General features: G+C 27.6%; 1 protein-coding gene and 1 long non-coding RNA gene across 4 annotated transcripts; one reads left to right on the top strand and one right to left on the bottom strand.

Moving 5' to 3' along the window:
* On the bottom strand, positions 1-12,032 carry LOC113560475 (leucine-rich repeat-containing protein 15-like). Of its 2 annotated transcripts, none has more exons than XM_026966364.1 (5): positions 11,516-12,032; positions 7,475-7,669; positions 5,099-5,851; positions 3,714-4,282; positions 1-880 (listed from the first exon to the last, which is right to left on the bottom strand). In XM_026966364.1, the coding sequence occupies exons 1-5, from the start codon at positions 11,519-11,521 to the stop codon at positions 373-375; spliced, it is 2,031 nt and encodes a 676-aa protein (XP_026822165.1). In that variant the 5' UTR covers positions 11,522-12,032; the 3' UTR covers positions 1-372. The 2 variants fall into 2 exon arrangements, with proteins under 2 accessions (XP_026822165.1, XP_026822164.1); XM_026966363.1 differs by lacking the exon at positions 11,516-12,032 and adding an exon at positions 9,992-10,050 and having other exon boundaries at positions 373-880.
* Positions 10,105-24,416, top strand: LOC113560477. 2 transcript variants are annotated; one of them, XR_003406121.1, is made up of 4 exons: positions 10,105-10,346; positions 19,377-19,505; positions 22,684-22,801; positions 24,298-24,416. It is a non-coding gene; the product is annotated as an uncharacterized LOC113560477 (long non-coding RNA). The 2 variants fall into 2 exon arrangements; XR_003406120.1 differs by lacking the exon at positions 24,298-24,416 and having other exon boundaries at positions 22,684-24,071.
* The last annotated feature ends 1,067 nt before the right edge of the window (positions 24,417-25,483 follow it).

The following is a 25,483-nucleotide window of genomic DNA, read 5'->3' on the forward strand; positions in this document are numbered from 1 at the left end:
TTACGAGTAAGTATAATATAATATATCATATAATTTTATTATTAGACGATAATTTGTTCTGGACCATTCTCACTACTCGTGCATTCGACGGATTTATTTCTTTGACTCGCGTGTTACTTTTACTCCGACAATTCGCGCGGAGACGTCGGATACTGTATACCGAATATTCGTACGAGTGAGTATTCCGTTCTCATTATACATGACGAGTATATCAGTAAACTGTTAATATTCGTCAAATGCACGAGTGGTGGGGAGGTGCTTTTAATTTTTGAAAAGTCCCGATATTTGTGTGGGTGATAAGAGAGAGCAGTGGTCGATGGCTGGGTGGTTATGGGAGAGCGGGGAACGGTGTGCAACTCGGTCAAAGTTCGGTCAAAGTTCGGTGACGTGTAACCCGTTGCGCGGCGGCAGTAGCCAGTAGACGCCACCGCCCGTGGCCGGTGACGCGGCGGCGGCCGCCACGTCCGCGTCGTCCGTCTGCGTGCAGCTGTGCCGCTTGGTCCAGCGCGGTTCCTGCGGCGGTTTGGGCAACATGACCGCCTCGTCGTACGACGGCAGCTGCGACATCTTGCGCGCCGACTCGGCCGCGGCTGCGTACTCGTCGAAGTACTCGTCCGGGCCCGCCGAGCCCGCGCCGCCGGACCGGTCGGGGTTACCGTAATCGTCCAGCTGTCGTCGCCTGCGCATCATCTGCCGGGTCTTCATGTTCTCGTGGACCGCCACGAATATGGCCATCAGTCCGGACACGCACAGTATGAGTATGACGCCGATGGCCATCGAGAAGTTCTTCCGGTTGTCTCGGGTGTACACGGGGCTGTTGACGCACGCCACGTGCCACAGCATACCGGTGACGTTGTCTGGGGTCAGGCAGCTGGGCGTTCTGTAAAACGAGTAAATAACTATCAACATTCGTGTCGCGCGACCTACTCGCTGCGACGCGAGCAGTGTCAGATTTAAGTCTCGGGAGGCCGGCGGTGCGATTACTTTAGTAATGGAGACACCCTCTTTTTTTTTTAACTCATTAATAGTGAAGATAAATCATAATGAAATAAAACATTTCCGCTAGCTAAATACCCCATGGCCCGTGTGTTCCCGTCACGACGAGTATGGATAAAACCTAACCCACGACAGTTTAAAATAAATACGTGCGAGAAATTTCTTAGAATTCTTTTTTTCTCGACCATTGTTCATTATACGTCACTTCACGTGTTATGGCATAGGGTTTTTCGTTTTTGAATACCGAGGCAGCAAGTAAAAACTGCTCCTCGACCTATAGTGACATGTACAGCGGTGGTTGGAAAGAATAGCTTGTGCTTACCGGACATGGGTACTTCAGACACTACCTAAACTACACGGGATGAGCTCGCGACGCGTATTTACTGTACTAGAAGTACTCCGTCAGTTCTAATCAATTAAGTGTACTTTACAAGATAAAAAATGTGGTTCAGTTTGTTAAGAGCATTAGACTAGAATGGGCGGGACACGTTTGGCGAGCATATGGTAGATTAATGAAGATAACAATAAGCGAAGAAATGGAAAGCACAAGACTATAGGGGGAAAACCGCTAAAACCCAAAGATGGATGAATAGTATGCGAGAAATTATGACAGAGCTTATGCAGTCATGAGAAGTGATTGGAACATATCAAAGAATAGAGAAGAATAGAAAGACTTAGTTTCGACAGCTAAAAACCTAAATGGCTTGTAAAGCTTAAAAAAAATATATTCACAAACGAAAAATACTTTACCAATAACATAACATCTTTTAAAAATATTTAACTCTGAAAAGCAATAGTTTTCCTAATATTTTCAATTTTATCAGCTTTCAAGATTATTTTAAATATATACTTCTTTAATCTTTATTGATTTCATATTTTTACGTGTTGATTTTATTCTTGTCAGATAATATATATTATTTATTTGTAGTTACTGAGCATATATTTTAAATTATTTTTTTTAGCGTTATAAGATGTTAACTACATATAGTTTATTGATTTAGTTAAAAATAATAATTATTTTTTTGGTATTTTACATTCTATACCATTTCTATATTACCAAAAAAAAATACACTAAATTATTAAAATTATTGGTAAATTTGGTATCTATTTTTGAAATAGTATTAATGAAATTCAAATTATTTTTATTAATTAAAATTTAAATATTTATGTAGGTATTAACAGATTGATTATCATAATAAATATTAACTTTAAAAATTAAAATCATAAATACGATTTGGTTGAAATATTTTTTATTGTTTCGTTTTGAAATTTATTAGATAAATATTAAATAAAAAAATTACAATAATTAACGAAATAGTGAAATCAGGGCTATGTAGTGTACTATAGTGCAGGACTGGTACAACAGTATTTTTTATTGCATATTGTGTAGCTTGTAAGTACTTTGGTATATTTTTAACATTATTGATAATTCAATAAAAACATTTTGTGTTTTACTGTAAATTGATTAGATTAATTTTGTTAGCTTGAGTAGTTCAAAGACATCTTATCTCGGGTGCGACGCATTTACCCGCAAAAGTACGTTACCGAGTAATGGTCGTGACAATTTTCAGTTGAATGGAATATGATAGATACAAAGTACTGTGTTGTATAAGGAAACTCAGCAAGCAGAAACTGAAAGCGTTATATATTTATAACGCTTCAAGCAAAGACGATCAGCAAATGACTAGATTCGATTGGTGTCAACACGATATTGCAAGACTTGAAATTCCTAGCGATTAAAAAATATTTTTTTCAAAGAAAATAACTATGATTTGGGACTTTTGAAATTCAATATTTGTATGATTTAATTTTTGAGTAATAATGATGAATAGATATTATAATATAATATAGTATAATAATAATTATTTTTATTTAATTCTAAAATGTTATAAAAAAAATGTAAGTTTTCAGACCTACTATACATTAATGAATAAGTTATAAGCTCATTTCAGATAATAGATTATTGGAATTTTATGGTTAAGTGAATATCTTAACGAGAATTTGTTGAGATAAGTATAATTAAATATTTATCGTGAATATTAAAAAATGACATATTTAAGAACAAAATAAATCAAATGTTACTTCAGTGGTCAAAATATAATAATATCTTCTTCTAAGACTTATATGTCAGTATGTATGACCAAATATTATTTTCTTTTAAATATATTAAAGGTACGTTTAATTTGCCTGCTTATATATATTATGCCTATTAATTCTTCACATTTTGATATAAATATACATGGCAGCTATTAGTTTTTTTTTTTTATTTACAGTATAATAACATTATTTATAGTTTATAGTGTATGTATTCAAACTAAAAACATTGTTCATAAAAAAATGATAATAATGATAAATAATAAATAAAAATAAAAAAATATAAAAATAAAATAATAATTATGTGTATTAAATGTTTAGTAACAAAATAATTTCTATAGTTTATTATTTTATTGTCATTTACTTTTGAAGGTAAATTAAATTTAAATTATGAAACTTTCGTGTGTCGACTTTTAGTGCAAACACATTATCAACTATATTATGTTAAGTATTCATAACTAACCTATTGTACTATTGGAGTTTATAATTTATTGTTTATTAGTCTTAATCATTTATTTGTTTTTTTATAGCTGTTTATTTTTTTAACGTTTTGAGCAGATATATAATTATCCCCTTTTTTATCAGAATATCAATTAATTTTATTAATTTTTAATATGTCATACCTGTCAATTGGAGAATGCTTGGTGGTTCTATTGGCCAGTGTAGCCATGTACGCGAAATCAGCACTGTAACAGTCACACATCCACGGGTTGTCGTCCAAATCAACGTATTTCAGTTTAGTGCATTTATTAAACGTGCCATTTTTCAAAGCCACTAAACGATTTCCGGTTAATCTTACTTCGGTAAGATTGGGCGAGTTGACAAACTCGTACGATATCAGATGTGATATCCGACAATAGCTGAGATCCAAAAACGACAAGTGCGATGAATTTAAACTACCGGGCAGTAACATTTGCAACGGGTTATTGGATAAGATAAGTTCACTAAATTTATCTAGTTGAACGAATGCCCCATTCGGAATTGAATGGATCCAACAGTGGTCGAAGTTCAGTCGGCGGAGAGAGTTCGATTTCAGCCGTCCAACCTGAGAGATGAAGTTGTACGAAAGGTTCAACGTCTCTAGGACCGGCAATGTAGCCATGACAGATTCCCAGGACAGTTCTACGATAAAGTTTGTAGACAAGTCCAACGTCATAAGTGATGTCATGCCGTAAAATGCCAACGGGTCCACCTGGATCAAATAAAATGAATACAAATTTTTTTGTTACTATTTCATGTACAGTTAAAACGTAATTTGATATGGTACTGTCGTTATAAGCAGTTTGTTTTTGTGTTGTTTGATTTTGATTTACAACGATTTGAGAACCAACTTTCATAAATATATTTATTTGATACCTTGGTGAAAATGGATACCCGGTATTCTTTCATTAAGAGATGATTTTATTCGGATTGATTGATCCTATCGATCAAAGTGACATTTTAAATTTTGGATCATAAATAATAAATATGTATTATGTACATAATATAAAACGAATTTATTTTTACTTCATGAAGCAAGGCATCAATATTAATAAGTAATTTGAGCAATTCCATAGTTATTAACTGGATATATTTACTTAACAATAGTTTTCTTGACATGATTTGTTTTTTAAAATTAAAAGATATGTCATATACCTTTAACAAATAATTATGATGTAGTTAAAATTTTCATATTTCTATTTATTTTTAGTGGTTTTTATTGAATTTCTTATAAGGTATGAAAGTTTCTTTTTTGAATATATTTTCTGTTATATAATAATATACCTAATAGATTATTAATATTATGTATTATATTTTACTAAGAAAAAAATAATGTTCTTAACTGAAATGTGTTAATTGCTAATAATATGTTTTACATTAGCTTTTAAAAGTTAAATATGTATTATTGCCACAGTAAATAAAAATTATAAATGTTTTCTACATTTAATTTAAGTATTAGTATATAAGTCATCTAATGAACATTTTTTTAAAATTTTGTTTAGTAAAACTACTGATAAATTATACGTACAGTTTCGATATGGTTTTCGCGTAGATCCAAATTGATAAGTTTTGAGTTATTGGCAAATTGATAAGCTGTAAGTCTTTTAATTCGATTAGTATTCATAAATACAGTTCTAACACCAATCATACCATCCAGATTTGGTATGCGCACTGAACACTGTGAGATATCAAGCGTTTTGAGCGTCTTGGTGTGTATTGTATTGTCGATAAATAGTTGATCGTTCAGGCTAATGTCCAATAGGTCGAGTTGTGTAAATCCACTCAGAGCATCATCCTTGAGATGTACGAGGAGACAACCGCGTAAGTTCAACGTAGTAATTGAATTCGAAAACAGTTCACCGAATAATAATATAGGGTTATTTGACAAGTTTAAGTATTTCAGTTTTGTGAGTCCGCTGAGTACAATTTGTCCAACCACTGAGAGGATTTGACATTGACTAACGTCTAACACTTCTAGCGATTCACTGATCAATATAGTGCTATGGTTTTGACCGAGATCAGTTATATGATTGTTCGATAAATTTAGACGCTTGATATTCTTAGTATTGTTAAATAATTCACTAGGATTTATATCAGCAATGTTCATGATAGAGTTATTACTTAATATCAGATCTTCAAGATTCCATAAGTTTTGTAAAGCATCTTTCTCAATTTGTTGTATATTGTTTGAAGATAAATTGAGTTTCTTGCAATTAGTCATGTGTGATACTTGGAGTGGAATAAAGTTCAATGTCATGTCTGAAAATTCTAAATTTTCTATCTGAAAAAAAAAATAATATGTATTGTACTATATATTATTATTATTATTATCATAGAAACTTATTAAATAAAAAAAAATAAAATAAATCAAGTAAAATCGAATTTTTTAGATACTTTTTATGAAAGAAAAACCAATAATACGCTTTTTTCATATTATTTATTTAACGTTGGTTTTATTTTTAGTAGGAATACGAACAGTATATAAACAAATATTGGAAAGTTCTTAATTAATTAATATAATTTTAAATTGAATGACTAAAATAGGTAGTTGTTTGAAATTTACAAAACACGATGAACACCATTCAATTTTAGGGAAATTTTAAGCTGTATAAATTGTTATTATTGTACGGTTATAATTTAGAATACAGTGAAAATGATTATATTATGGTGCCGAAAATGAAAAAAAAATTATTACAATACTATGATTATGTTATTGAAAGTTAAAATTCTTCGTAAAATACAATTTTTGTCTAAATATGTATAATATACGTAGGTAACAAATTTTGCATTTAGGTGTTTTCATAACAATTCATTTTAGAAATTCACCAAAGTGAAGTTCACGATGTATAATAATACCTATATATATTTTATTTGATTATTATAATCACAGGTATGCTTTTAATTTAAACGACAAAATTAATATCAGTATAATTATTTAGTACTTAAAGTACTTAAAAATTATAAAAAATATTCAATTTACCTAGTGACATTAATTTATGATTTCACATCTATACTAATCGAATTTTAAATTATGAAATTAATTAATTTAATCATACTATTTTTAATTATTAATAAATGTATATTCTCGATTAAAGTTTATTGGTAATACACTAATACAAATACTATTAATTATAATTTATATTTTTAGGAATTGAAATATACAAATCGAGTGGATATATATTTTTCTAAAACTATCAAATTTAAAATATGTAAAATAGTAAAATAGTATAAGTATCAATTTTGTTGATTTTAGTATTTAATAAATAATAATTTATTAATTATAGTATTATGTGTATCATCTAAATTGTTTAATTATCGTAGTAAGGGTAATAAATATAAACTAAAATTTATATATATATTTTTTAAGTAATACAGGGTATAAGTAGTTAAAGATATTTCTTTAGTCATCATAAAATAGCTTTAAATAAATAAAATGAGAAATTATTTAAGCATAAATATATATTATATTTTATATATTTATCAAGAAAATAGTTTATGCATTTACTAAAATTCTAAATTACACTTTAATAGTATTATTAACTACAACTCATAGGGCTCTGATAATGTTATGATATAGTTTAATCACTAATCGATAATAAGAATATGAAACTATAATTCGATCTTGAGTTCAATCTGTGTGGAAATATCGTGCAATATTTTAATTTAATTCAATACGTCTGATTTCTATACATTATCTAATGCAAAAAACAATAGATTTTTAAAAAAATGTATCCAATTCAATGATATTTTAAAATTAAGAACTTTTAAAGTTGTAAAATAGGTATAAGTGTTTTATTTCCGCTTTGTTGAAAAACTGATAAAAATTGTTTTAATATTGTTGAAAAATATTAATTAAAATTGACAAAACATCGTTTGTATAAATAATTAATGAAGTTAAGATTACTTGAGGATCCATATCATAGTTTAGGACATCGGTGATGTTGGCACCAGAACAGAGCATTTCGATGGAAGAACAAACAGCACATTGTTTGGGACATATTGCTTTAGTCGTTAGCAGATTATCGAGTAGTTTTGGGTTTGTTGTCTTAGCTATACAAAGCAGTATCATCGCCACTCCCATTTTCACCGTAAAACCAACCTGAAACGTAAAATATAAACATATGCAGTTTTCTACAAATTATAATATTATTATTTGTCTTTTGATGTGTAATTAACCGTAACATTTTTTACGTAATTTTATCACTCTAACATTAAAAATGACGGGATCATTCCATCCGTGAAACCAGGTTTTTGACTTGGAGTAATGCCAAAAATAATAATATGTTACTTAAAAAAAAAAATGATATTTTATCGGAAAATATTTTTAAAGGGCAGTGAACAACAATTGTTATTGTTTATTATAACACCAAAAATAGTTCGTGATTTTGTTATGATTAGAAAAATGAAGTGTGTTACGATTAACTAATCATTATAATCCTTAAACGTAATTTTAATATTTTTTCATTTTAAATAATCTTATAAGTTTTATTTGAGAATAAATTGATTTAAATAAAATGTTTTAAACAACACATATTTTTTTTAACACCGTTATTTTTTTATAAAAACAAAATAAAATCTTCACTATGGTAATAATTATTTTTAAAACGAAATTGTTATTGCTTTATAACTTAATATAACCCACTAGATTTCCCTTTTATAAAAAACAATGACATACCCAATTCGAAAAATATATACCACATGTGAAGTAATCATGTGAGATTTTTAATATATTTTTCTGGCTATTTTTTTTATTGTTATTAGTTTTATGTACGAGTATGAAAATAATACAAAGCAAAACAAGCCAAGTATAATTAATAGATTGATGTTTAATAAAACATTTGAATAAATTCGGAATGTGATAAAAAAAAAGAAAACATATTATATTTTATACGTTGCGAATTGTTATATTCTTTGATAAAATGGCAAGAAAGAATAGTACCTAATTGAAAGTTGTTTTATAAAAATTAAATAATAATATAATATAGCAAATATAAACATTATTTTAGTATACCCAAGTTAATAAGTATTGGTATCTGAATTGAGCACCTTATTGATATTATACATGTGTACTAATTGGAAGGTTGAGTGTTTCACTTATTATAATGGCCAAGAAGGACAAGGATAGAAAAATTGAAATAAGAGATAGGAAGTAGGAACTATGAATTGTAGCAATTTATTAAATTATATAATTGTTTTGATTCGATTCGTTATTAAATTCAGTTTTATTGAGAATTATAAAAATTAAATTTTTCAAAATTTAAAACTTCTTAAAAAGTAATTATATCAAACTAAAATATATAAATACCATTATTATTTGTTTTATTAATTTTTAATTAAGGAGCAATGAATATTTATAAACAAAAAATAATACAATCTTAGTTTACCTGTTTTATGACTTATACGATATAGGTTTGATAATATGTATATATATATTTGTAAACAGTATTGTATTATTTTTTCTATGTAATAGAATTGTTTATTTGCGTTAAAAATGTTATAATCGAAATTATTATATGATAATTTTTTAATGCATACATTATCTTCACTGCGACATTATAAGTTTGTTTTAGGTATAGGTGGGTACTCATTATAAATGACGTATTTATATAATTGTATGGAATTTAGTTTGATCAACGAAAACGTCGAAAACGATTTACCATAATTTATGTTTAAAATGTGTATTTTTTTAATTATACAGAGTAGACTCAATAATTATTTTTTTTCGATATTATTAGTAAAGAAAATATTTCTCGGAGGATAAATGAATCGAGCAATTCTTGTTTTTATTATTTTGATAAATGTATATAGATTGTTCTAAAATTGTAACATTTTTATTTAAATTTATAACTACAAAGTCTAAAACAGTTTAAGTAGGTATTCATAACTTGTTTTTACACTATAGGAAAATCATATATCATTTCTATTTTTTGATTATAATATGTTTTTTTAGATATTTGATTTTTAGTTAGAAATATTTAAAATAAATAGACCAAATAAAAGGGTTAACATTTTTATTTTAAAAAATAGATATACATTTATTTAATAATGAAAAATACAATAATTATTGTAATTTTGTTTAATTGTTGCTCGTTAATTTTTTTTTTAATATTATTAATTTCAAAACATATAGGTATTTAAATCAGATAGTAACTAAATCGATATAACCTTGAATTCTATAAATGTTTTGATAAAGTAAATAATTACATTTTAACAATAGATACATATTGTGTAATTATAAATGTTATAAAATATAAATAGTAAGTTGTATTTATTTATTTATTTTATTGTAGTTATATCAATTCGAACTATAATCATAACGTGCAAGTTGAGTATATCAAAATCAAAATGAATAAAATTAACTTTATCATTTACGTATATCTATTTAAAATGCAACTTGAAAAATTGTATTATACATACGTACCATCATACATGTATACTATATTAAGCTATCCCGATACGAATTGAATACTGAATATCAAGAGAATCGAATAAAGTGAAGATTTAAAAAGACTAATATTTACACAGTACCTACCTATGTCTCGTTATCATGTGGATGGTTTTTTTAAATCTTTTATCTTTATTATGTTTAGCGTACTCATGAATTACAATGTTCAACTGACAGCTGTAAATGGCATCGTATCAGAAGTCATTCAAATAGCATATAGGTATGCAACAACAGTGACTAAAGAGTAAACTTTATATTATTTTATAATTTTGATGAATTATTTTATTTTTAATCGATCAGGATCGATAGTACTATGATTTATGAAATTGAGGTAAGTACTCGTATTAGTTAATAATTTTAAAAACTGTATTACTATAAAAGTAACAAGACATGACATAGTTTACTTAGTAAAGAGATTAATATAATTTCAGTCTATTTAAACGGTTATTTTAAATACATAACAACTAATTATTAGTCATGATAGTTTATAATTAATAATATCTATTATATTTATATTTTTGCTACATTTTATGTTAAAATAAAAATTGAATTTCTTTATATTATATTAAAAATATAAATGTTATTTTATCTATTGTTGCTTAACTATAATATTTTGTTATTAAAATGTTATATAATTCTACATTAATTGTGTCAATTAAAATATTTAAAAAATTAGTGTTGTATAATTATTTAAAATTAGTTTACATTGAAATTATTAGGTACTAGGTTTTCACTCGTTAATAAAGTCTACCTAGAATGTGTTTGAATTGATAATTAAAATTGACATTAAATTTGAACGATTAAAGCATGAATAATTAATAATAATAATAATAATAACAATAGTCTAGTTTGAATTTAACGATTAAAAATAAAATAAAATAATTATTAAAGTATCTTATCAACAACGAGTTTTATATTTATGTTTATAAAACAATTAATAAAAAGTTATCACAGATTGGCTTATCGTAAATTAAATTGTTGTAATCGGTTATTAATACGCATGTACGTCATACATAATATTCTACTCGTGTTATTAAACGAAAAACCGTTTTTTTTTTTTTTTTATTTAATTGCCAGCAACGTTGATGCAACAACGCTTAATTCACGCGAGAGATGTCATTTCGTCTTAATAGATAATTATTATGTTTTCTGACGATGATGTAAAAAACAAAAAATAATATGATTATTATTCCCTTGATCTGTAAACGCGTTGCTCCGGACGAACAATAAAAATGGAAATAAAACGCGCGGCCAGTCGAAGTGGTGAAAAAATCGAGTGCGCGTGCTAAAAATATCATATTAATCTAATTATTATTTTTCCACTACACGCGTTGATATGATATCATACCGAATTTTCCAATATATATATATATATATATATATATGACGGGGGTGTTACTTCAGAGGTGGGTGTGACGTTACGATGGCGGAGGGTGAGAGTGGGGGTAGTTTCTACAGTATATTATACGATCGGTCGGCCGAGTTGCGGTGTTTCATTACCTCCATTGTCGAAAATTCCGATGCGGTCCGGCGAACGATAAGTTCAGCTGTGGACGGTGGTGTCCGCGGCAGGAGGCGGTCAGTGCGACCGGGCGAGACGACACAGCGCAAAAGACGTTTGCCGGCGCACGTTTACACGACGATAGACGGCGGCAGTACACGGAGTCCCGAGTACGAAATATAGCATCGTTCGCATGCACGCGGCAAACCGAACGACAGTGTATTACCGTTATACGAGACGAACGATTATTAAAGACGGACACAACCAACTGATCTGATGTGTTATTGAGCGACGCGTAGTAGAGGTATTACTACAGTATCTCGTTTGCCACGCGACAGAGCTTGCGCCGTTCGGTCGGAGTGTCACCAATCCGTCGGAAGATAAGACTGGAAGGTTCGTGAAATGCGTTCGGTCTGGCCGGTGAATGACTTCGTTTAATTGCTCGACGAGAACTGATTAAGGAAATCGTACGAAACTCACTTGGCTGTGTGCGCGTGTAGAGGGATAATGACACAGTGCGTATATGACAGCGTGATAAGGATGCCGCCAGTACAGCACCAGCTCATTTCATAACACTGTCGCTTCTCTTTCTCCCGTTGGATTTTTTAATATTACACGCACACACGCACACACATTCGAACGTTATGATAACGATTATTGTTATTATAATAATTGCCGTGACGTTTTGTCGACTTCTAATAAATATAACATTTATAACGTATTACGATCTCAGTCGTAGTGTATTTCGAATTACAATAATACAATAATTATATGCCATGATATAGGGACGTAGCACAACCAGAAACAAAGCCGCCGTATCAATACGATCGGTGACAGTTACCTCCGTATGAATACCAAGATATTATAAAATATTATTATACGAGTAGGTATGTATTTAGTGGTGAGCGTACCTAATCGGAGGGATGGACGCCTTAAACCGAAACAACAAAAATGTATTATACATTTATAGTTATTAATATTAAGAATCAGGCATAATATATTTAGACAAAATCATTGAATAATTGTACCTATCTGTTTGCTATTGATATACATATTATAGGTAATAAAACTATACTTGGAAAAATAAATATTTAACAATTTTTTTGATTAGATCGCTGACTTGATATATACCGACGAAACCATCAGAAAGGTGTAAAGTTCAAAGTCTTGTTTAAAATATAAAAAAAAAAATATCCTCATGCTTCGGGATATATCCTACACCATCCCTCCCTTGTACACGCCACTGAGTGTATTCGAATGCATTCTAAATATCATATATAGAAACTGTTTCGTTACGACGTGTCTCGCGTGTCTCACTTTTTTGATCCTCAGGATTTTGACGAGCTTACGGGCCCGCATCTAAAATGCATTTAACATGTAAAATTATACGCACGTTTTTCGGCGATAGCTGTATTATAATATTATTATTGTTATACACAACACGATAACCACCCTAAGTGGCACGAGCTAAATCACCAATTTATACAATCGTATAGCCGTTTGTCTATATGGGTATTTTGTAAACTAAGTCGAATATAACTGTGCGGCGTTATATCTTGAAATATAATAAAATGTCACACTTCTGTGCATAACACGTAATAATTACAGTATTACGCATTTCGATAAAGGCTTAAAATCGTATTTCACGTGTTTTGGCTATTATAATTTTGATAAAGTCCGTGTCCACGTCGTGTATCGGTATAATGCTATTTCATATGTTTTCGATGTTCTATATACTATAGGTTAACTAATTTATTTATAATGACTTATAATCATTACTATTTAATGTATATAGTAATTGCAAGAGTTATCTCGAATAAATATTTAGATATTATACGTATTTTTAGCTTAGAGAAAATAGTTTTAAATGCTATAAAATATTGAATTTTAATATGGACATTTTTATCGATTTATACTTGTTTAGTTATTTATTTCGTATGATATCTGTCTAAATATTTAATGTATATACATATATTATATTAATGTATTGTATAAACGTTACGTACAAGCTAAACAAGTGATTGCAATTATTATTGAATTAATTATTTATTTATCAGATAATATTTTATTAAACGCTATTATAATATGAAAGCTTAACGTTCATGCAGTCACAAAATGATTCAATTATCCCGAGTTAAAGTATTTAACCTAATGGATATTATGAACTATAATAACACCAAAACAGTTGATTAGAATACTTTGTTTAAATTTAAAAAAAAATATATATAATACACATATTTCAAATTATACATAGTAGTTATTAGTATTATTATATAAATAAAAATATTACTGATAAATAGTAATTATGTTATATTATTATATTAATATGTTGTATTATTTATTATAATGCTTTGAAATTTAATTTTGATGTATGGCCAGAATATACATTAAATATGTAACTAGATACAGAACTATCATTCAAAACATATTTTTTACTTATATCGAAACAAATTAGAGCCGTAAGAACCATTGGCCTGCAAGTTGTGCTTGCATTCTATGGGTACGGCGGGCTCGTTTAATATGTTGGCTAGGAAGACTGCTGAACTCTTAACAGTAATAAGTTATTACTTATTAATTATTGGTTCATTACTATTAGTTTATCGTCGTATCATCAAATCTAAAGTACTATAACTAGAATTCATTCTTTCGTGTTAATCTTTGTTCGAGCGTATAAAACAAAACTTGTTATTTATTAAGTAATTTAAAATAGTGCGATGAAAAATTCGTTTTGAAATATTAGGCAAGAATTAAACAAAATAAATATAGCATAATTGATATCAAATACTATTGATCTTAGTGTAATTCTGTTGAATTTCAAGTCGTGTAGTTTAAAATAAAAGTAGATACTGCATTTGTTAAATGAAAAATAGATGATGTAATATCATGTGTATTGGACATCAACAAAATATATAGATAATAATACAAATTTATTTTTTGAATTTCGTTGTTTTTAAAATTATCTTTAGATTCTGTGTGAAATATGACGAATGTATCGGTTTAATAACAAATGCGTTTCTATAGGTACCTACCATAGTTTCAACGTATAAAATAAATAAAAAATAAATTGTGATGTGATAGGTTTTAAAAATGTATTACATTGGTATTCCTAACAATAACAATAGGTATATATTATATTCTGATCATTTTTACTTGTACGCCTTCTTTACGAACTTTTTAAAAACGTACTATAAGTCTAACAAATATAAAGGTTTAAGCACTATATTAAAACTTTTTTAAAATATGCAAATACTATGATTCATTACTTTTCATAATTTTTTTAAATTCTAACAAACTTACAAAGTGGTTTATCCAATCTCTGTGCTGTAAATTATTATTAGACTTATTTTAATAATTTATTTTGTATTTAAAATAATATATTTATTGGAGTGTTGAAAATTGAATACATATTTGTGTAAGACCTATGCATCCAAACAATTCTGTAAATAGCTTAGGAGCCGATGAGTCCGAGCCCACTCAGAATTATTTTCCGATTGTGATGATTTATCATTAGTTCTCCATTTTAAAGACAACCATTCCATTCGTCCCAGCTCACACTTCTCTAACCTACATTTTTTAAGCCGTGATATCACCATTACATATGAATTATGAATAAAAAAATGTATTTATAAAACATAACAAAAGATGTGTATTAAGGTTAATTAAATGTGAAATAAAAATTTTAATATATTTATTTGAAATTAATGATTCAGCCTGATATTGTATTAGACTACTTTATTATAATATACATTCGCACTTTCAAAATTAATCTATAAATTAAATACATATAGTATGCTTTTATATTGTCAAGTTGATAAATTAATACGACTACATAATTTAGTAATTTTATCGACAATCTTGAAAAAATCTTTTATGACATACATATTTTAATAATAACAAAAAAAAATAATCAGAAATTTCAGTGCTGTATGATACAACTTAATTGTTTAAGTTAAAAGAATTATATTATGTTGGCAATATTTAATATAGAATTATTTTAATGCGCCATTATGATACATAGGAGCATAATATAAAAATTGTCCTTTAATGATTTAGGTACCATAATTATTTTTATTGATTCATATTATTGACACTATATCGGAGATGATAATAATAATGTCTATAATCTTAATAATTAAAACAATTAAAATTGATTATACTGAATTTAAGTTTTTTTTTAGCACACATACCTAATTCTTATTAGGGTCAAGACTTATGGGTTTCGGCATCCTCTGTACCATTTTTACAGCGTGATAATTATTTTTTTTTAATATGATTCAAAAAATGACATCAGAATTAGGTGCGTTTTTTATAGTATTAATGAAATAAACCACTTCTAGGAATCATCGGTTATTTTTAACTTGTGATAATCAAATAACGCTATCACAGCGTGTAAATCATCGACAGTGTCATTGTACTTAGTTATTGATCATTATACATGGGTATTATTTTTTAATATTAGGTATGTGAAATGTACAATTTTAACTTAAGAAATTCTCAGTTAAAAGGCAATATATATGTTTTTTTAATTATGATGGTAAATTACATCGTATTCAAAAATGACTTCGTTTAAATAATATAATTTTACCACCAATTGTGAATCTTCTTGTACACGTAACTCCTTAAAAAAATGAACGGTTACAATCACCTAGACAATCATGTTCGATATGTTACCGTTGTTTAAGCCCTCCGTGACATGCATCAAATTTGATATGGTACCTATAGAATTATACTATTATATAACAGTTGGTTTAATGTATAGTGTAATGTACCTATTGTGACAAAATAAGCTACCTTTACTCAATAGATGATTTTTTTTTACCCAATAATAAAAAAAAACCAAAGATTGATCGAAAACCCATTTACCGAATATCCTACCATCAAACATGTTTTTAGTGCCAAAATAGGTACTCCGTCTGGTCATTTTGTTACTTATATACTTAAATAAAGTAATGAAATTGATATAAGTGCAAACACAAGAAAAATATTTTTCTTTTACCAAATTGAAAGCAAATTCTAGGATTTTTGTCGATATATTTATTTTTCCTGAATATACTTTTGAACGAATAAAAAAATAACTCTAGAAACGGTATATAGTATATATATATATATATATATATATATATATATAGCATTATAGCATTAAAGACGTTGGAAAAAATTGGGGAAAAAATACTGAGTGTTTTTGTTTGTAACACAATATATTCAATTTCATAAAAATGATGGGGTTGAATTGCCAACAATATATGACTTTAAAATATCAAAACTTTTTAACACGATATTATTTTTTAAACTTATTGAAAATATGTTATTATAAGCGTATTTGTTAGTAATTTAAGAATGTATTTCATTTTAGTTTATTATAAATAAATATAATATTTTTATGCATGTTTTTGTCATTTTGTCTTGGTTACAGGTTGTGTTAATTTATTTTATAAGCATAAATCAAACAAAATATTATTTTTAAACTTTTTATTTTTAGTTGGGTATAATATTATGTTGTTACGAAAATATTAGTTTATCAATAATGTATTTTCCTGGTTTTGTTTTTTTTTATTTGTCATTTCCTTTTAGGGCATTAAAACTGCTTCAATTTTCAACTTTGAGGGTAGTAAGTTACTGGTTATTAATTTAATTTAGTTTGTACTTAGAAACTTCAGAAATTTCAGGGGAAATCAAACTAAATTTGGAAGAAAACTGGAATTTATATCCAAAACCAAATTGTATTCTTGTTGTAGTTCGAAAATTAAGAAATGCAGTCAATTTGTCTCAAAATATTTATATTAACATTTTAAAGACATGATATCAATTTTAAAATATGATCTTTCTTTCTTTATTTTTTTTTTTTTATATCTATATAAATTAAAAATGTTTGATGTTTATTTTTGGTTTATGTATGATACTTAAACAATAAACATATTAAATTAGTTTTTGAGTAATCGAAATTAAGATTTGGACGATATACATATTTGGCATTTTCAAATCTTTATGTTTTTTTTTTCAATAAAGGCCGTGATTTATACACAATAGTTAGAAACAATAATAAATTATTAAATAAAAAAAATGTGTCATTATGAATATAAAATATATAAAATTTTAAAACCATGATATTTTGGAGCAAATGTACTTGAAAATAAAGTGATGTTTTATTATTTTATCATTAATAACTTTGTAGTACAAGCAGAGAATTCAAAAAATACCATAGAGTTTGGGGTATATTAATTTATATAATAATGAAAATTACTTCAATAATAATATTTTGATATAAAATAGATTAAAAATCACCTATCTTTAACTAATATCTAGCTGTATTCTACATTAAAAATATAAGCTAAAATAAAACAAAAATATTAATAAGATATGAATGTCACTGCAGTGTATCTACCAAATACGTTTTTCAATGGACGTTAATTTTGGCGTATTTGTTATGATAACTAGAAAATGCCACAGATATGGATTAAAATTAAAAAAAAAAAACTATATGAATTACAAAATATATACCATGAAAATAAATTATAAAAAAACGGATCAAACGAGTATATACGTAAACATTGAAACCAACATGTGTATAAAATATTTTATTGATATATAACTGGAAAATGGATAAGCGACGACAACGTGCAATCTGCAGTGTTAACTTATAATATAAATTATCTGAAAAAGTACTGTAATTATTGTGGATTTAGATGGTATTATTCAATATAGATTTATCTAACAACGTTAGTGCGAAAAAAAAACGGAAAAGTCACGTCAAAAGCGCGTACACCAATTATATTAGTAACGAGATCATCAAAGATATAGAGGCGTTTTATATCATTTTAATACATTATATTATTATATCGTCTTAAAGGACTGTGCTGTACGTGCCAATAGAGCATATTATAAGTTAAACAATAGTCATAGACAAGTTAGACCAATAAAGCAATGTACAAGATATTTAAGACAACACAAATGCGGGACACAAGAGGGTTCTCTCCAAAATCGTAATACGAGTAAGTACTACGGTCACGGGACTTATATATATATATATATATATATATCTTATTGATAAAGAATTTTTAAAAGTGTTATAAATTGTTTGTGTTTTTTTAAAGTGTTCGTAACACCTTGACGTGCGTATACGAGACAGTCTGGTACACCTCCGTGTAGCTCGTTTCATCACTAATACGAATGTACCGGTGCACGAGAGTCGAGCATAAAATACAACCGATACATAAATCATTTACATCGCAATTCACTATATGCTTCGCATATTATACACTGCAATGGGTGTCTAATTTATCGACATTGGTCTTAAGCTTAATCGTAATCGTGATTTTTGACATCATACTGTAACGAACATTTCAAAAAGAGCTTTGAAGATTTTTGAATTTCACTATGAAATTGTCAATGCATTTTAAGTTAGAATTATCTATCAATGCACTATAATACAAACTATGCATTAGGTCATTATGTTTATCGAATACGGCTGTTTACCCTGTGTGATCCCTAAACAGCAGGAGATTGTATTCAGTTAGAACGTGCTTGACATATATTTTCAAGATTAACGGAATTCATATTGCATTCCATGTTCATACCAAAATATTGTGCTCCTTTAGCTAAACCATGCTGGGGGCCTTATGCTAAGTTCATTGACATGGACGTGTTTTACGTTTTTAAACGATTTGTTGTTTGGTAAAATAGAACACTTTAGTTTTAGTGTTTTACTCGTCATTTTAAAAATATCGTTGTGTGATAAGGCCGTTTTCACATAATTTTGACAATTAATCGCGTTTGATAATTTATTATCGCTTGTACTACCTCTTAATTGCACATCATGTTAAATAATTTACATAATATTGTCTATATTGTAAACAATTTCAGGTAAGCTGTAACGGCTTTTACAGAATATTTGAGTGGTCCAGATTCGAGTGACGGTTTCACTGGAACGAGCGCTCGACTAGACGTAATTCATGTTTTGTGTGAGTGCCCCGACAGTTGTTGTTAATTGAGGTGAGTGTTTTTATTTTTTTTTTATTTTTACTCAAGTTTCAACGTCTATATTTTTCTCATTTCGTTTCAGCGGAGTTTAGGTTAGGTATTATTAATAACCTATACTTCTGTTGACTTGTATTACTTTTTATTGATATTACATCTTTATTGCGCCGTAAAAGTCGTACAATATTATTATTAATATTATCATAAACATAATATACCACTATCAAATATGGTCAAAACGGTTTAATAATTAAACAGTTAACAGTTCCTATAACGAAGGCTGCTGTAGGCTATATACTAACACTCGGCGACCGACGTAACGTTCTCCCGTCATCGATCGATTGAAACGTTACGATTTTGCATTTTTCTTTTACCACTGTCGACCTATGACCTATAATCAATCGCCGGGTTCCATCCGTGAAGATCAGACGTAATTCGATTTTCGATCTACGCGAATAAATATGTTTCATTAGTTGCACGGCACATACACACGACGTCGTCAAGTCTAGGATTTGCGTACGTGTTAAGGACGCAGCCTAGCCACCTAGGCCGTTCTTTTTTCTAGATTATGTTTGCTGTACTCATTATAATATAATCGTACGACTGGCATAATTAATTATAAATCAGAATATCGCAACGTATGAAACATTATATTATACCGCTATATGTGTATCTCAATTCTCAATACCAAACACATATTTTGTTTTGAAACATTATTAATTTCATGTAAAACGAAAGATGGTTGTTGGCATGGTGGGTCATATTATATATGAGCAATATTATGTATGCGAGAAGGGAGAGGGTATAATTGAGTAGGTTTTTATATATTTTTTGATCGTACGTTGCGTGTTTCCGGCTACTTTTCCCCTTATTTCTATATTCTTCTATGCAAGTATTTTTACTACGAATAATAAATTATTATAAATTACGATGAACTATTCCGTTAAACTCATCAATTATATTATTATACGATAATAGTGGTTCAGATATTTTTTATATCATCTATAACTATTATTCGTTACTAAGTACACGGGTTTTTTTTGAAGCGTAAATTGTATGCATTATACGTGGCATTATATTATTACTAATTAATATAATGTATTTATTAATATTATACTTTTTGACTTGAATATTTTAGAACAGAATATTTTGACCTAGGTTCGTTTATTATAAATAATATTTTTATGTGTATGTGAAAACTTTCTACTTTATATTAGTAGAAATGGTCTTAAATGTTGTTGGTATATCAGATTAAAAATATTTTAAGTTTTTAAAGATAACAAGTGATTTCACATAAAGGTTGTTAATACTATTTAAGAGTTGTTTGAATATATATTAACAAATAAATATTTAAATAAAAATACGTACAAGTACACAAGAAAAATATTTAAATATTAGTATTCAACTTGTAACTGTGTAAGCATGTATAATATATATTAAAATATCCACAAAGTAATAGATATACTATCAGTTATTTAGTTTTAGATCGTTTTTTAGTCTGTTTCTAAATTTAACTGTAGTAAAATAATTAAAATGTATGTTTATTGACAGCAATATCGTAGAGAAACGTTCATAAAGTATTAATTTATTTGTTTTATTCATTCAAGTAGATATCGTGTTAACAATGATTCGGGATTTGCATTTTTACAATTTCTATTATGTACTACTTCTATTTTTCAAACTCAGCATCTTTTATATGAGCCGCCATTTTTTTCTGTTCTCAAATACACCACTTATTTGGTAATTCAACTATTTAAATCGTCGCGGTTTCTTTTTTTCTATTACAACTACGCAGGGTAGTATATTCAACCCATAATTTAAATGAGTATTTAATTATATCAAAGATTATGAAGTATTTTAGAAACTTAATCAAGTATATTTTAAATGTAAGCAACATTTATACTATTGAAAATTCTTAGACTTAATAAATAACATATTGAGTAATAAACGTATATACTCAGTTCTAATAAATTAATATTGATAATATGTATAATATTTTTTTAAAACGACAATTTAATAGAAAGTTAATATTATTGAATAATAAATTGTAATGAATTTGAATTTATTGGCGGGATTACCATGATAAGTTTTTATAATTTTTTTAAAAATATTTAAATGTGTGAGTTAAGGTACATCAAGGTTTTAAATTTTAATCCAAATTTAATTTATCATATTCAATTTAAAAGTACGAATAAAAAAAAAGCATACAAATATCGTTATAGAACACTATTTTTTTGTAAAAATTAAACTTGAAACATGAAATAAATATTTAAGTGTACTTATTCAACTCGAGATAAATCGTTTTTTTGTATGCAATTATGCTTTCAAATTCAAAACAATAATACAACACTAAAGGCACAGAAGTATTCAAGATGACTGCTCTAACTAATCTATTTTTTTTATCTCCTAATCACATTTATGCTTTGTAATATTTTTTTTATATATACATGTATATGCCAGTGAAATTAAAAAACACTTTTCAGTTAATAAAATTATGTAATTTTTTTCCAAAAAATTTCTAAAAATAATACGAAAAGTACGTTTTTAAAAACTATTTAAGAATTAAAAAAGTTATTGCTGAATTTAATTATTTTTCTTTTGTTTACTATCGAATTAAACTAATTTTTAGCTAGTAATATATTATGTATAGTTCTTATTGTTAATGTTTACTATATAAAATACCGACCCTATTTATCCGGCAAGATGTCAATAAAAGTACCTACCTAATTGAGAACTATTGTTAATAGTAGTCAATATTTTATTTCAGTTTGGCTAAAAGAAGTAAAATTGATATTTATTTCGTTTTAAATTAAATGATATTGTAGTTTCTCCAATCTATAAACATATCTTTATTTCCTCATACCTCAAATATTCAATTCTACATAGTTGAACAAATTGGTGTGTAAATAAAAAAAAAATTAAATTAACTCCTTAAAAGTGTTACGTATAATATGAATTTATAAATCGTTAATAATATATTAGAACATTTTCATATTTATGTTTAATTATTAGCTATTGCATTAAAATATATAGTTTTATTAATGAAGAAATTCAATACCTATCGACAGTTTTAATTGACATTTACTATTATTTAGTAAATAAATGATTTTAATTTAATCACTATATAATTTAGTTAGAATAATCAAAATATAAATTTATAATAGTAAATACAACTAACCATTTTTTTTTCCAGTACACGATTAATACGTACACATTTTCTTGGACGTGAAATGAAAAAAAAAGAGGAAGTGAATAACACACGACCATAATTTACAATGATTTTGAGCCCAGCGACAAGTTTGAGTTCACAGGTATAGTAATCAAGTTTGCGCATCAGACCGTATATTATATCCGGACTGGGAGACGTCACCAATTTACGGGATTTATAGGGCCAATTTATTTGGATCACTTATGAAAAACCGAGTTCCATTTACACGGTTTCATATTGCTGTGGCAAAGAAAAAAACTGACGAAGTTTTTCTTCAAACGTTACCTGGGAAAATGTTTAATATTTCTAAAAATTCGGACCATTTCACTATGTAGATACATTATATTATTATACACAACTACGTACAATTTACCCTAAAAGTCTTCATAGTTATATGTATTGTATATCGTTAATTATTGCATGTCCAATTTGTATTTCATAAAAAACGCGATGCAATTTTAGGCTTATATTTGTATGACGTGTAAGTGAATACACTTACATTACAGATGACAATTTCTTGAAATATGTTTTGAATTATGTGGTTATCATACGATTTACACGGCAGTTAAAAGTAAGGGAATGATACAGTCATGTAGGAAATGCGGAAAATCCAATCGCGGTTGCATAATAATAATAGTAATAATAATAATAATAATCATGTGGTGGTGGTGGTTACAGCTTTAAGTTGGTTTCGCCCGCAATACCTCGGTGTGGTTTAAAATGATAACATATATAACAATATATTACGGTGTACAAATAATGTACTTCGTTGGAATTTCATATGACTGTGTCGTGGTGTGAATTACAATACGAACACGTAATACTTTTCTGTTTGTAATAATCACGAGAATCTACGGAGAATAATAATTACTAAATCTCCCGGGTTTGTTCGATTTGTCGTCACGAAAGATATCATATAATGTTATTGTTATTCGACTCACCATTTTTCACGGTTTGTTATAAAAGTTCACTCGGTATAACGATAATTTACTTCAATCAGATCATTATAATATGTTAAATAAATAATATTATATTATGACGCCGTCGTTAAACCACTCGGATCTAGTGATATTCGAGACCGATGTCTAGACTCTGGCCGAATAGAATGCCGCGGTGAAGGTTTTGTACGGGCTCGGATAATTGATGCCTTTACGGATGGAGTAATATCATGATTGCGATTAAGCACAGTCGTCGATCGTTGTGGTGCCGGGTAAACAAATTGTGCAGACCATGTTTTGCAGATAATAAAAGACAGTTGGCTTCGCTCGAGTGTCCGTCGTTATTCGCCGGCGTAAGGGTAGGTGCTGTTAAAAACCAATAAAACTTGGTGTACAACAATAGCTACACGTTTCGCTCGTTACTTATTTCATTTTTGTTTTATTATTTCGTTCAATTGAATTCACAAATACAATAAAATATCGATAATTAAATATTTAATTGACCCGGTATTTGCATAAAAACTGGTATGAACAAAGTATTTTAATTTCTTGGTTCAAATAAATATACGATTTAGTTATAATATAAACAATAATATTAACATACAAACATATATTATCAATGATATATTTATATATATAATGTTGTATTGTATATAAATAGGTTATACGGATGGATTTATGGAGTTGGACTAATGTGTATACTTTATGTCTGTATATAAAAGTATGGATAATTAATTGTTTGCATTATATACATATATATACACATTTTAATATTATTTCGTGTCATAAGTCAATATATCGATGTATTGCAGAAAAGATTGAATCTTATAATAATATTATAAAATTAATAATTTTTAAATTAATAAAAATATTTTAAAAATTGCAATGTTTAATGTGTACCTATACTAAATAATAACATTCGTAATGGCGACCTTCAACAAACTTGAAAAAACGTTGTTATGTTATTACATCGTGTGAATCTTGATTTGCAGTTGGTGTTAATGAAATTACATTCAAAAGTAAAAATTGACTGCATAGTTGTAATAATAATTAAAATAAAATAGGAATATAATATTATAATATAATAGCTACTAATAAGTAATAAGCAACGAATCAGTGTACAACAATGATAAATTTATACCACGAGCTATGGTTAGGTTAGGTTTTCATTTTCATAAAAATATATATAATATTTAGGCTTAACAATAATTTCGAAATTTTAATCTTCAAAGTAAAGATCGTAACCATTTGTTATAATTGTATTTATGAATTATTCATGAAATATTCTAATTTTACTTTTCTAACAACCATTACACTGAACACTTCACCAAAGTAAGTTATAATATTACTTGCTTATCAAATTTAAAAATGAAAATATTATTCAAGAACTTATATTTAATAATTTTTTCACCTTTCTTGTCAGATTGAAAATTTTATAAAATATTTATATTTTAAAAACATAATAAGTAAAATATTATTGCGATTAAAATTACACTCTTTTTAAATATATTACAATTTTAGACTTAATTTTTCTATTGAAAATTTGAAACCGGAGCATTAGACGAATTCATTAACATTTTAATAAAACCCTAACTTTCGTCTGTTGTAAGATGGCTCAAACCTTAAATAAAGAGAAATATAAAATTAAATTTCGAGGAATTTAACGGTGGTAATTAATTTCGTTTTCAAAGGATTTTCTTCGTTTATTTTTACAATAATTACTAGAAACAAATGTCTGTACATCATTGGCTCTTCTTTTTACATGCGGTACGACATCAAGATTGCTAAAATGTCTATAGTACATAAGTTATTAGGTATCTAATTGGACTTGCTATGTTTTTGTTCAG

This window comes from Rhopalosiphum maidis, chromosome 1, assembly GCF_003676215.2.
Source record: "Rhopalosiphum maidis isolate BTI-1 chromosome 1, ASM367621v3, whole genome shotgun sequence".
In the NCBI taxonomy this organism is placed as follows: Eukaryota; Metazoa; Arthropoda; class Insecta; order Hemiptera; family Aphididae; genus Rhopalosiphum; species Rhopalosiphum maidis.

Bases quoted from the DNA above. Each gene is read 5' to 3' on its own strand.
- LOC113560475 (XM_026966364.1), bottom strand. The intron at 5,852-7,474 runs GTAATCTTAACT...TTTTTTTTTCAG, and splicing joins ACTATGATATGGATCCTCAA to ATAGAAAATTTAGAATTTTC. The intron at 4,283-5,098 runs GTACGTATAATT...TATTTGATCCAG, and splicing joins GCGAAAACCATATCGAAACT to GTGGACCCGTTGGCATTTTA.